Source organism: Acomys russatus, chromosome 26, assembly GCF_903995435.1.
Source record: "Acomys russatus chromosome 26, mAcoRus1.1, whole genome shotgun sequence".
NCBI classification, from domain to species: domain Eukaryota; kingdom Metazoa; phylum Chordata; class Mammalia; order Rodentia; family Muridae; genus Acomys; species Acomys russatus.
The window spans coordinates 28779279-28794047 of NC_067162.1; the positions used below are offsets into that span (position 1 = coordinate 28779279).

Sequence of the window (14769 nt, forward strand, 5' to 3'; positions counted from 1 at the left end):
TTTATGAGATTTCCCAGCATCTGAGAATTGAGACTATGTAATTCTCTCCACTGAAGCTCTCACTGTCTCGGACTCTCTTTCCCTTCTACACCAGTGAGCTCTCACCTGTCTTACTTCACCTTGACCTTGAAGTGCCAGCTTGCATATCTCCTTCTACAAGCCTTTCCTGATTCTATATAAGCTAGCTTCCTGTGTGTGACCCCAGAAGCTCATGCAGGCACCTGATCTGACAAAAATCACAGTGCTATAAATATCAACTTTTCTATCTGTAGTCTACACTGGACCACGCAGTCTCCAAAGTCAAGCATTAACTAGGATTCCTATGTCTCTCCATAGGACCTGGTAAATGTCTAATGAAGGCTAGGGGTGGGAAAAGGCAAATGAGGGAACTAGAAAGAGGTGGAGAGGAAGGGGGGTGAAAGGAAGGAGAAATGAAAGGAGGTTGAGAGGGAAGGAAGAGGGGAGGGGTTAGGGTTAAACACCTGCTCTCTCTGCTAGGAAATCAGTATACGGACGGCAACAAGGAAAGAAATGGAGGCCATGGTGTACAAAGCCCATCAGGGCAGGGCTATTCTACCTGACTTGGAGGCGAGGGTCAGACTCTGTTGAGTCATGAAGAGTTTAAAAGCCAAGGATGTCTTATAGGACTTAAAAGCACTGGGCCTCAATTGGGACTCACCTGCGCACCTACTGTGATCTGGGTTTCTGTTCGACAGAGTGAATGAGCTCAGCATGGGCCCCTGTCACAGTGCTCACAGCCCCATGGACTAAATCTGCTCTGAGAGACAGAAAGGAATTAGTTTAGGTCCTCACCAAGGGAGTGACACAATTGAAGTGGCACTTGAGGGCCATTTATCATGCTCAGAGCCAAAGGATGACCTGGAATGAGACAGAGAAGATTCAAAGAAGTGAGAGAAGTGTAGAAAATATTGAGAATACCCAGGAGTGGTGGTACATGCCTGTAATTCCAGGACTTTGGAATCTGATGCTGGAGGATCATGAGTTTAAGGTCAGCCTTAGCTACATAATTAAGGCTGCCTCAGAGGGTGCAAGAAAGAAAAAAGAGAAGGAGGGAGAGAAGGAGGGATGGAGGAATGGAGGAAGGGAGAGAGGGACAGAGGAAAAGAAAGATTTTTTTTTTTAAAGCATAGATACTGAGCCACCATGACGCCAGAGCACCCGGCTCCGTTGCCGCGGCCCCAGCAGAACCATAGCCATGGAGGAGAAGCCAGAAACAGAGGCTGCAAGAGCACAGCCCACTCCTTCCTCATCAGCCACACAGAGCAAGCCCACACCTGTTAAGCCAAACTATGTCTTGAAGTTCACTCTGGCTGGCCACACGAAAGCTGTGTCCTCTGTGAAGTTCAGCCCCAATAGGGAATGGCTAGCAAGTTCCTCTGCTGATAAACTCATTAAAATTTGGGGAGCATGTGACAGAAAGTTTGAGGAAACCATATCTGGTCATAAGCTGGGAATATCTGATGTAGCCTGGTCATCAGATTCTAACCTCCTTGTGTCTGCCTCTGATGATAAAACTTTGAAGATTTGGGACGTGAGTTCTGGAAAGTGTCTGAAGACGCTGAAGGGCCACAGTAACTATGTCTTCTGCTGCAACTTCAGCCCCCGGTCCAACCTCATCGTCTCAGGGTCTTTTGATGAAAGTGTGAGGATATGGGACGTGAAGACAGGGAAGTGCCTCAAGACTTTGCCTGCCATTCGGACCCAGTCTCAGCCGTTCATTTTAACCGTGATGGATCGTTGATTGTTTCCAGTAGCTATGATGGCCTCTGCCGAAACTGGGACACAGCCCCAGGCCAGTGTCTGAAGACACTCATTGATGATGACAATCCTCCAGTGTCCTTTGTGAAGTTCTCTCCAAATGGCAAATACATCCTGGCTGCAACTTTGGACAACACACTGAAGCTCTGGGACTACAGCAAGGGGAAGTGCCTGAAGACGTACACTGGCCACAAGAATGAGAAGTACTGCGTATTTGCCAACTTCTCTGTGACAGGCGGGAAGTGGATCGTGTCTGGTTCTGAAGATAACCTGGTGTATATCTGGAATCTGCAGACCAAGGAGATTGTACAGAAGTTGCAGGGTCACACAGATGTTGTGATTTCCACGGCTTGTCACCCGACGGAGAACATCATTGCCTCAGCAGCATTAGAGAATGGCAAAACAATCAAACTGTGGAAGAGTGACTGCTAAGTCCTGGCTCCACGAGAGACTTCAGGAAGCCACCCAGATTGGCAAGAGACGCATGTGGGGCAGAGGTGTGGGGCCAGGCTGGAGTGGCAGGCCTGGTGCACCTCCTCTCTGAAGATGTTGGTTCAGGAGCGTGCTCACTACCGAGTCTTGATAGCCACTGTGATATTTCTTGCCAATTCTTTTCCTGCCTGGGGTAGTTCCTGGTCTGTTCTGTGCTCAGAGGCAACAAATTTTTAATTTTTTATTACAAGAATGAGTTCAACTCATCGGTTGTTTTTCCCTGTAATTGTTCTGTATCTTTTTGGTATTGTATTGCCCAGTGCACACACTGGAACAGGACCTGCAGCCCTACTCCCATTCCCTTCTCCAGCCCTGGCCTGCTTGTTCAAGTTCCCTGCCTGTAATAGTACCCAGAATGTTTCCAGGACTTTCCAGAAACACAGAAAGGTTGTAAGTTGTACCCGTGTCAAGTCCCTTTGTACTTTTGGAGTCCATAGGTCAACACTGTCCTCTCAGTGGTTACCCAGTGTCCCCTCGTCTCACTGGTATCACTAAGTAAGCTGCACATACTGTAATGAAAGGTGGGTTTGGACTGCAGTGGCCACAAGTTCTGACCGGAGCTTTCCTCCCTGACTTTTAGAAAGCTCTCCTTGGGGTAGGGTTGGAAAGGTCTCTGGCAAGATGGATCCTCGCTGTGCCTCTTCTTCCCGGTGCCTGCTGAGGATGCGGAGTGAGGAAGAGCCGCAGTTGAAAAAGTGCAAGTCTTGGATAGGCACCATATAGGGCGATTCTGGTCCCCTTGGTGCTGGGTGAGGCTCAGGGTCATCTGTGCAGAAGGGAGGGTTCCATTTGGTGCTTGCCCCAACAGGTACAGCCTTGACCTCTGAACTCACAGTCTCTCCTAGCCCCTGTTCCAAGTGGATCCTCTGGTGTCCTGTGTTCTGGGTGATCAGGACTGGCAAGGACTTGGCCAGCTATGGCCAAGCTCAGAGCTGCACAGCATTTTCATAACTGCTGCTGGCCAAACCCAGGCTAGCCTAACTTGGAACAGAGTACAGAGGTCCTATAGTTGCTTCCAGATGAGTGGGTGAGGCTGTTGAGCACAGGCTGTGGCCCTGATGGCTCTTCCTTGGCCACCCTAAGGAACCCCCTGCACACTCCTGTTCGTTCCTTTGGGAAGACGATGTGCATACAGGCTGTCTGGTGGAGGAAGCCATTGTTACAGGAGGCCGGCTCATCACTGACATGTGGGTTCTGGCATCTGTTGGATAGATGTCCTGGGTTCTGATCAGTGTTGTGGGCATGTTGTTGCTGGGGTTTCTGGAGGGGTGTTGCGGTCCTTCCAGCTGTGGCCTCGTGTGCGGCCCCCTTCTGAGGGAGGGGGCTTGCTAGCCATGTTGAGCATAGTATCCCCAAGTATAGTTTATTTTTTCTACAGTTGAATTCTGTTGTAGATTTATGTACAAATACATTCTCTTTTTAAAAATAAAGATTTTCATGTCTTGTAAAAAAAAAAAAAAAACATAGATACTGCATCATTCAATCCTGTGCAGCTATAGCTAAGAGGTAAGCATTTGCCTTGCATGCAGGATACCCCAGGTTCAACCCCCAGTATTGCAAATAAGGAAATAAATACTATGTGCATGCTGCTCACAAGGATACTCTTGACACCCAAATATAGCACCCATCCATACCTGCAAAAGGATAGGGAAACATGGGGCATCATGGGAAGAATCTGAAGTGAACTGAGAGAGGGCAGAGAGGAGCCCAGAACTGGATATCATAGTCTCTAGTGTCCATTTCCTGTGGGCGCCACTATTTGCCAGCCAGCCCAGACAGTTTGAGCTGAGGTGAAAGGTGAAAGGACAGACACCCCTGTCCTTTGTTTCCTGTCTACTGAAGTGGTGAGATTCCAACTGGCACACTACTTTTCCAGACCATTTCTATGGCTCATATGGTCAGATTAAAGGCAGGAGAGATTACATTTTGGACCATGCTGGGTTAAGTAAGTGCAACCAGCTTTTTCCAGAGGTGTTTTAACACACCAGAGTCTACTTAGAAGCTCTGAAAGAAAGTGTATGGCACAGTTCTTCAAATCCATGGTGCTGCAGACCTCCAACCTTGGTTTTCACGTTTGTTCTTCATATATTCTTACAGAGCTTCTCCCAGCCAGGACTGAAACTGAGAAACTACTGTCTAGACGGCAGCTTCCAGAGCCACGCCAGTTTTAACAATCCATGACGTCATGCCGGTTCACCAAGACAAGGATGGCAGTGTGGAGTTAGGATTCATGAATGGCCCGGAGTGTGCGGGTGGGGGAAGAGCAGGAAGTTTCTGCATATGGGATGACAAAATGGTAAAGGGCATTGGAAGGCAGAGAGAAGCAGCCTGACACTGCCATGCAAGATGAAACCTGCAAGTTCTCGCTCTAAAAAAAAAAAAAAAAAAAGCAAGGCATGCCCAGTGGGAGGCGTTGGCATTGGTATTCTGGCATGGTTTTTAATTTCCCGTCCCCGGGATTAGGTATGTCAGCAAGGACTCCTCTGGCTGCCTTCTTTCAATACATCCCAGAGCTTTTATTGTGTTGCCCATTTCCCTACATTGTGCTCTCTCTTTGAGAATTGTAACCGTGTGAATATTTGACAATTGAACGGTACAAGCATCTTCAAACATACAGTTCTCCCAGAGCTGCATTTCACGCTGTAATCCGAGGTGATCTCAGTTGCCAGAAACACTCAGGCTGTTAATGGATTTTGGAGGGAAGATGCTGGTAATGAGATTTTTTTTTTTCAAATGTGAATTGTTTTGCTTTCAAAATGCAGGGTGAAATCCAATAGAATATTACCTTAGCCACGCTGGTGTAGTATGTCCAGCTGATCAGACGAACGCTTGAGGCGTGCACTGCACCAGCCTCTTCTGTTTCAAACAAAAGCAAATGGGGGATCCATCTTATTCTTTCTCACGGGATGGGCTTTGGGCCTTGCACTGGGCTAATCCATCCATTCTCAGGGGAATAAGCTAGTTCTGGATAAATGTATTCTATTCATTTATTCAGCAAGTATTTGTTGAAAGCCTACTATGTACCTAGAGTTGCTTTTTTTAACTGAGTGGTATAGCAGTGGAAAAAAATAGTAAAATCTCTGTTGTCATGGGACTGGCATGACACATAAACATAATGAGCAAACAGACACTTGATGCTATAATGATAATGGCTTTGGAGAGAAATGAGTCAAGTTACAGGCTGGTGCACTGGGGTCCAATTTCAGTTAGGATGTCAGGAAGACCTCTCTGTGGAGGAGGTTGATTGTGAACAGAGATATGGAAAGAAGGACAAACTGGCGGCCAGAGACTGCTTTGGGTGATGGAGCCAAGGCATACCTGACCCCTGGCATCCTTCTCCAGCATCCATCACTTGTCCTGGCTGAGAATCAGAGATAGTCAAGGCGGTTAGAGATAGTATAGGTCCAGAGAAGAGCACTGCGAGGCTCTGGAAGATGTAGCACAGCCCACGGTGACACACTTTTAATCCCAACACTCAGAAGGCTGAGGCGGGAGGAGTTTGAGGTAACCTGGGCTATACTGTGATACTTTCCCTCACAAGATGAAGGGATGGGGCATAGCTCAGGGATAGGCTGCTTACCTGGCACCTTCAGGGCTCTGAGCTTGATCATTAGCACTGCAAGGGAGGGAGGGGAGGGAGGAAGGCAGAGAAGCCAGGCATGGCTCGGGGGATAGAGCAGATAGGCAGTTGTTCCCCTTACTAACCTACCCACCTCTTCCTCAGACCAAATCTGGGTCCTCTTGTTCTAGAGCTGCCTCCTCTGCCTGTCTTTCCCAGCTCCTTAGACTTCTCAAGAGGCCTGTCGAGCCAAGTAAGGGTGGCTCTCCCCACTTGTCTCCATTCTTGGCTTGCCAGACCCTCAGGACCTGTAGGACATATACCCTGACCTTCATCAAGTCCCACTTCTTAGGTGCTCTCCATCTTAGGTGTACCGCGGGCTTGTTGTCTGTTTGCTAGAGAACAGATTGCCAGTGTGCAAATATTAGCTCAGGGTGAACAGGCAGCCTTACCGCCCCATCTTGTCCCTTTATACACTCTTCTCCCCACACACAGAGAGACAACGGAATGCTTCTTGAGGAACCATCTCTAGGAGGCCCATGCGAGTGTGGAGATGACAAAAGGCCCCTAGGGTCTGACCTCAGCTGGCTTGGCTCCCGCCCTTCAGGGAGGAAGTTGTGACTCTGGGGACTTGGTGATTATATCAGTTATGCCTCCGACCTCTGAGTGTGAGCCTCACAGAGGGCAAGCATGGGAAACCCTACCACTCAGTCTCCAACTCTCAGCATAGTCCCCGGCACACGGTGGGTCTCTCAGCATAGTCCCCAGCACACAGTGGGTCTCTCAGCATAGTCCCCAGCACACAGTGGGTACTCAGGTGGGCGTGAAATGAATAGGAAGGGAGAGAACTTAATTCTTCAAATTCAAGATCCACAGCACAAGCTTTCAAGGAACTGTGGCTTTGTCTCCTCGGTCCTCTGATTTCAGCTGTGTGGAAAATTTTCACCAAGGACATTTTGTCCTCCTACAAATGGGCTTCATGGGAAGTTACGGGGTTGCCTTTGACACAAAGAGTCAATGCTCCCAAAGACAGGAATGGATGGATAAATGTTCTACCACCTCCATATTTTCTGGGAAGCCAGGGGAGCAAAGGATAGCAATGTGAGTTCTACACATTGCGGGAGGATGAAGGGTGTTCTCTCATGTAACCCCCAAAGGATGGTTTCACAATGTCTTTCCTCAACTGTATCTCCACCTTACCATTTTGAGATAGAGTGTCTGACTAAACCTGAAGCTCCCTCTATTTTGTCTACACAGTGGTCCCTGGGATTTGCCTGACTCCGCCCACTAGCCCCAGCCCTGGAAACTGCAGGTAGCCATGCCCATGAGGCCTGGGATTTGCCTGACTCCGCCTAGCAGCTGGAATGGAGTTACAGGTGCACACACCACGAGCTGCTTCCTTCGCACAGATTCTGGGGATCTGTAGTCAGGTCTTCACACTTCCTCCAGCAAGGACTTAACCCACAGAGCAGTCTCTGTAGCTCTGCCTTGTTCTTTATAAGATCCTCCATAGGACTGAGAGCCACGCCCAATGATAACCAAACTCACCAAGACATTTGAATCCGGCTTCTTCCTGTCCCTGTCTCCTTTTCTCTGCTCCCTCACCCTGGTTTCTATGACCACCCCTCAAGTAAACCAGCTGTTCTGAGGCTCTTGACTCCAGCTCTCACTTGGAGGAAACCCAAATCAAGTCTAATAAGAACCCTATCAATTCTGTTCAACCCGGCTTGTGCCCAGATCCATCTGGTTTGCTTGCTTTCTGGTTTTCGAACCCAACCTCTGAAAACTCTTAGCCGCCAGCCTGTCTCCCTCACTCTCCAGTGGCCAGCAAACAACGCCTGTCCGGGCTTCTCCTTCACGGTAGCTTGGCTTTTGTTTCTCACCTGTCCTCTTTGCAGATGAGGAAAGTAAACGAACTGGGCATGAAGGGTTGCTGGGGAGGGGATGTAGTTTCTCACAGACCCCAAATCTGAACATTTAGGAAGCCGCATCAAAGCTCAGTGAACCTTCCAGAAAGCACAACCTTTGCAAGACTACATCACAATCTCTCCTATCGGGTCCCGCAGAACAGAGCCCAGAAAGGGGCTGAACAACCCAGAAGGAAGCCACGTTCAAAATCAGCGATTTGAGAAACAAAAGCTGATGTTCCAGAAATATGACTCCACCTGTGGTTAGGCTACCTGATGAACCTGGGGCTCCGTGTAGCAACAGACACAGAGATCTGTGAGATAAAGCCTTTCAACAAAAAGAAAGCTTGCCTGAGAAATCCTTCTGCCCTGCTTTCTGCAAGACCTGGCCTTTCATCCCAGACAGGGGTGAGTATTCAAGAGGCCCCGCTGAAGTGCTCCACCGAAAGCAGAAGCCCGGTGTAAATGAAGCAAAGATCTTTTGGAAAGAAGCTGAAAAATGAGCCTGAGACAAGGGAGGAAAGAGCTTTGTATTGGGATGGATGAGGTGTAGAACATTCCGGAACAACACTAGTGGAGGTCAGGGAGAGAGAGGCTTGGCACAGATGGTGCTACTGGTACCACCCTTACTGGGAGGGGGTGGGGTCACTGAGGAGCATCCTTGGCATGCCAACAACTCCCTCTCTCTCTCTGCCTGAGAAATTTGCCAGCTGCTGCAGTGAACTTGGCCCCCATTAACAGACAAGTCAGAATGGAGGAGAGGTGATAGCTTAAGTGAGACCCCCCAGGCAATAAGGGGTGGGAGCAGTGGATTAGGGCCCATTTTTTGTCAGCCTTTTGCTGGGATAATCCAAGACACATTGCCTATACCCTTCAGACGAGCCCAACAGAAATGGTCCAGCAGCCCACAGCAGTAAGTCAACCATTAACCCTGGTACATTAGTTTTGTCCTCTGTGTCTTTCAAAGGGCTGCATGGGATGGAATCTTAAACAAACCCTGCACGCTTGGGATTTGTCTACTTTCACGGAGAACCAGAGAGACCATGAAGAAAGTAGTCCATGAGTAAAGAAGCTCTTTGTGACCTTGGCTCTTCCAATGGGCTTGTTTCTGCTGAGAGTTGGAATCAAGAAGGACCTAGTTCAGCCATTCTGGGAAAAGTAGGTGAGAGGCCTCTGACAGAAAGAATTTAGTGACCTCTTATAGAGGTGGCCTTCCAGGGTGACCCTAAATGCAGGTTTGGATACAGAAATGATTCCCAGGAGACATTCAGATACCCCAAATTAGTTTTTGAGGGCTGTTACAACCACTACCATAGATTGGATGCCTTTTAACAATGGAAAGTCTTTTTTTAACGCGCCCCCCCCCCACAGTCCTGGAATCCAGAAGGATGCAGTTAACATATCTGAACGGTTCCACTCTTGACCAGAGATGGCTGTCTCTCCAAATATTCTCCCTCTTGTTTTCATCACTTGTAAGAATACCATTCCAGTCGTATTACATTAGAGCGTGTATGTCTAAACTTGGTTTACCTCATTTTTTCTTAAAGGTCCTCTCTCCAAATGCAGTCATGGTTTAGTAGCGCATGATCAGGATTTGAAAGTATGAATTTGAAGGATTTCAGTGGAATTTTGGCTTTAACAGACCCCCCCACCCGACCCTCTCAAACGACCACCTCTAAGTTGAATGATAAAAAAACTGTGACCCCAACATTTGCAATATCCTTAGCGTGGCAGGCAGACCCTTGGCAAGGGACAATGGAGGACAAGGCAAAGCTGATGAAGGATAAGGAGGCTGAAATGAGCATGTCAGGAAAAGGAGGTGGCAGAAGGCAAGGGTGTTACGTCTAAGGTACAACAACTCTTTTCCCTGCCGGTGGATCAGCTCTTATTTCTATGGAAATAATAACAGTGCGGTCACATCTTTCCCTAGCTCCTGGTTTGATTCATGAAGTGGTTCCGAATGTTGATAATCACTTCATGAATCACTGACAAACATGGGAGCCAAATATCTGGCACTGATGATCACCGCCTCCCTTGACGAGCATTCCTGCCGTGATCCAGGGTGGCCTTCTCTCAAGAACCTGATGTGTGCAGGTTGGCAGAGGTTCAGTTTTATACCAAAGTCCCCATCGTCCCCTGTGCCCCCCCCCCCAGCTTCGTTGATTCTGCACTCACTGTTTTGTGAAGGCACTGAATGTGCCCCAGACCATCTGACAAACATTAACGAGTGAATGCTGAAAGATGGCTTTGAAATCATCCCAACATCAGCAGTGATGTGATCACCCGTACATTCTAAGGGATGGTTTCTGGAGGGAGTTGAATTCTGTTAGTCGGAGAATGTCAGGGCAGCCATGTGTCTGCTCAAGGGAGGAGCCATCTAACCTCAGAATGTAGCCATTCCTTTTGAGCAGATGAAGAATACCTAACTCTCAGGTAGACTGTAGTACTGAATGAAAGTAGGAACTAGGCAGGAGAGGTGCCAGGCTCCTGGGATCCTGGCACTTGGGTAGTTGAGGCGAGAGGATCAGGAGTTGCAAACCAGCCTAGACAATACAGCTGGACGCTGTCTCAAAAGAAGCTAAAAGATCATTGTGAAGAGTTACAGAGAGCTGCCACATCTCAGGTGGGTATTAGAGACGGGTATTAGACAAGCACAAAAGACAGAGTCCTCACAACTTATGTTCCGGGACACTTGAGAAGCAGTGACCCCTGTAACAGGGCCTCTAGTTTGCCTTGAAGTCTGATATATTTGCTACAGGTGTCTCAAAGGATACTCACTCAAGCCCCCTATTTTACAATAGGCTGACAGAAGTTCAGAAAGGGAGAAGAATGTATTACAAATTGCATGCAGATTAGAAAAATTAGGACTTGCCTCTCACCCCATCCCTCAGCAGAATCCAATTTTTACCACATCCCTCCAGCCTGGTCATGAACTACAGTGACATTAGCGGAGATTTAAGGGCCATTTTCCAAATGAGAAGACTAAAGCTGAAATGTTCAGGGGTGTCAGAGTTGAGACAAGAGCCTAGAACTAGACTTCTTTTCCCCACAGCTCCCTTCTGGTACCCAACCCTTTCTTGCTTCCCCTTCCTATAAGACTTCGTCAAGAGGACACAGGCCTTCTTGATTGCAAAGTCTCAGGGTGGATTCTCCACAAGTTCTCTCAAAGGCCCCTAGCAACAGGGATTGAGCACACAACCTCTGTGAGATTCATTTATTCGGCCAGAAGGTATTGAACGTTTACTGTGAGTCCTTTCTCAAGTGGACAAAGATTACTGGCTGTCACATGCCAGGCCTGGTGATGGCCGAAGACACAACAGTGAAATGCAGATCAGCAGCTGCAAGTGCTTCTCAGGCTGTGACGACCCCTCCCCTTCCCCCCCCCCCACTACCCCTCCCCCACCCCCATCCCCCCACCCCACCATGCAGAAACAGACAGCTCTCTCTAGTCTAGCTTTATGGCTCCTGCTGAAGTCAGGACCATGGCGACAGGCAGAGCTCGCAAGGAGATCAAAAGTCAGATATCTGAAGAGGAGGTAAGAACCACCCAGCCAAAAGAGAGGGGGATATGGGTATCAAGACCCCCTATGAAAGGGTTCCTCCGAAGCAGCAGGTGCGATAGCTAATCCTCCAAAGAGAAATCTGATTTGCTAAGACATGTCTGTCTCCAGTGGCTCCCTAGGCCCTCACATGGTTTGCCTCCACTCTACAGAGGAAAGATACCATTCTACGTAAGACGTTTCCGTGCCATAATTTCAGGACTGCTGCAGCCATTGCCTAACAGCTATGGACTCCGGAGTCCACAAGAGGCAAGTTTCTGCAGTAGACCACTTCTTGCTGGCTGGGTGACCCCAGGCAAGTCACAGCCCCACCCCCACCACTGCACCCTACTTCTTAGAATCCTTGAACTATCTATAGACAGTCAGCCCTGAGTCCTACAGCACACAGTAGGTGGCCTGTGTCCATTTCCTTTCTGTTCCAGGCTCTCGAAAAAGCTGTCTGTACTTGTGGCCCAGAGTTTACGCTTAGATTTTCATCTCATCAACACAACCACTTCAGCGTATATAGAGGCACTGGGACCAGATGATGAGGCATAGGCTGGGTTTTCCAAATAGGTAAGTTGGAATGTACTGTGGCCACAGAGGCTTGTTCCTGCAGCATCACACCTGAGGAGAAGAGCCCAAAAGGAATAGGATGCAGGGCAGGGTGATGCAGCTAAAAACGTGAACACAGAAGGTCCTTGAAGAACAGTTTATGAGAGGCTTTGAATGCCACAATGAAAATCTGCTGGATGTGCTGGGCACCATGGGAGTGTTTCTAACAGGAGCAGTTATATGAGACTCACTGAAAGATCAATTGCTCGCAGCTGGAAAGGTGGGGTGCTGGAGAGAGACACCCTGGGAATAAGAGACTCTCTACTTAAGAGATTCTGAAAAATGTCCAGCCAGCTGAAATTGGAGTCTGGGGCTTGGAGCTGCTGCAGTAGCAATGATGAAAGAGGATTACACTTGTGAGGAGAGGGGAGGACCTGGGGACTGTAGGCAGAGATGGGTGATTGGCAGATGGAGGAGTCACTGTCCCAAAACCCTCCACAAATTGCCTCTGCTCCCAGCGCCTGCTCAGAGTGGAACCTCAGAGGTAATACAGTCCATTCCTGACCCAGAAAGAGATGCTCTCCTTCCGCCCTTTCCCACTTTCTCTCCTCCCAGTTCTCGGCGCTTGGCCACCAGCCTTCTCTCCCTCTGAATCATATCAAGCATCTCTGCTTCGTGATTTCAAAGTCTCCTTCAACTGTGGCCCCCAACCACCTCAGTCCTCCTACTCGCCTCAGCCTTCTGCAGAGCAGTGGCCTCCTAACAACCTGTTCTGAGACTGCAAGAAATGGCTCTTACCACGCAGCCTCCCGGCCAACCTTCCCTTATTTCCGTCTGCTTCCTGGCTCAGAAGAAGTATAGCAGCTCTTCTTTGAAAGCAGCTTCTCCCACTGCAGCAATAACCAGGCTAGGTTTTCAACCGCTGTTTACACAGCCCAGGGATTACATCCGGCCCAACCAGGGTGGTTTGTATGCTGTCCGCACCTGGCTGCCAACATCCCCGTGCTTTGATGGGGGAATATCTTATCTGGAATCACTTTTCTGGGTTATGGACCCAATTTCCCCTGCAAAACATCAGACCAAGAGGCTCTGAGAATGGACCTCCTCACAGGCATCCTGCTTTGCTTTGACAAACCTCCTGGAAAGCCTCCGAGTCTAACAGAGCCTTGGTTCCAAGCCAACACCCACCACTCCAGAGCAAACTTGAATTTAAGTTTTATTTCAAAACACTATAAGGTGATTACTAGTGCCAAGCAAAATAATAAGAGATTATTCCAACATACAATTATCATCAGCTTGTTCTCATCCAGCCACGAAGGATTGCTCCAGAGTCCGTCTGTGTGCGGCTCACCTCTCGATGGGAGACTGGGAGAAACCATTTATGCTTCTGTGTAAAAGACTGCCCGTGTGATGTGACCCGATAAGTGCCTTAATATAAGCACTGCACACTGGAGACACTCACTGGCTTGGGTGATGTCTGAGATCTTTTGGTTGAAAGCTCAAGGGTAGGCACTTTTAAAATATCTTAAACTATATAGTTAAAAACCCAATGCTAGTTAAGTTGTGGTAAAAGTTTGCACAATGTTATAAGAAAATGATATGAAAATACATTTAAAGAAACAGATTAGTGTGCATAATATCCCCCCTGCCAATAGTAAATTTGTCCTTAGTCATATGTCAAAAGAAATAAAGACGCTTAACGGTACTCAGTGTATTATTTTCTAGTGTAAATGGTCCAGGTAATTGAGGTACCTCAACCCAAGAATACAGTATGTAGTTATTTAAAGTAATTACAGAGCCTAGTCATTTGAACTGTACTTAGTATCTAATTTCTAGTAAAAGAAAGAACAAGAAATGTTATATTCAATAATGACATGTGGCCCAGGCACTCAAAGCCATTGCTTTTAGTGGCTTATGCTTTTTGAATGTCAAGAGTCTCTGAAAGACCTTTCTCTCCTAGCTCCCATTTCCCTCTCAGAACAGTGCTGGGAGGCTGGTATTTCAGTTCTCAATTTTGGGCGAAGCAGCTGAGTCTCCGAGCAAATAAACACCGCCCTTAGATCAGTATTTCTCAACCTGTGGGTCAGCACCCTTGGGGGAGGGGGGTCAAACAACCCTTCCACAGGGATCATCTGAGACTGTAGAAAAACACACATATTTATATTATGATTTATAATGTTATCAAAATTACAGTTATGAAGTAGCAACAAAAATAGTTTTATGGTTGGGGAGGGGTGGTCACCACAACAGGAGGAGCTGTATGAAAGGGTCACAGCGTTAGGGAGGTTAAGAGCAATGCCTTAAATAACCTTCACATCGCATATAAATCAAGGAGCCCCATCTCTGAACTCCAATTTCAGCACTCTTCCTTGCTTCCATGATCTACCCAGCAAAGGTAGCCAGGGAGAACAGCACAAACTGTGACTAGGTGCCATCTCTCTTCTGCTTAGGTAGGCCATAACTCTTGCTGAGAACACCCAAAAGTGGCTTTGCTGTGAGCCTCCTAAGCCAGTGGTGGAAGTGGACAGAGTACTCTTGTCCCAGCCAGAGCAACTACATCTAATGGGAGCTTACTGACATGAGAAAGGATGTATGCTCAGCGGGCACCAACATCACAGCCCTACAATGGGGATTAGGGGACAGAGGGACAGACTGCGCTGCCCCACTGATCTGAAACCACAATGTGCACATCTAAGTATGTGCACCTCATCCACAAAGGGTGCATAGGTAATTTTTTTCGGGGCTATTATGAATCTCTTCATTTGCAAGATATGAACAAAATTGCTTGCCTCATAGAACTATCATGAAGCCAAATGTTTTCCCAATATTAAAAAAATATAAAACAAACAGTTCCTGGGATATACTTTGTCTTGATTTATGTTCATTTGTGATTTTTACCCTCAGGATAATCCTGAAAAGAAGGAATCATTTTTCCCAT

General features: G+C 47.8%; 1 protein-coding gene across 1 annotated transcript; it reads left to right on the plus strand.

Moving 5' to 3' along the window:
- Positions 1-1216: 1216 nt before the first annotated feature.
- LOC127209333 (WD repeat-containing protein 5-like) lies at positions 1217-2808 on the plus strand. Its single transcript, XM_051168926.1, is given in 2 exon segments — positions 1217-1706; positions 1709-2808. Coding segments are annotated over 2 exon segments (993 nt in total). The 3' UTR covers positions 2212-2808.
- The last annotated feature ends 11961 nt before the right edge of the window (positions 2809-14769 follow it).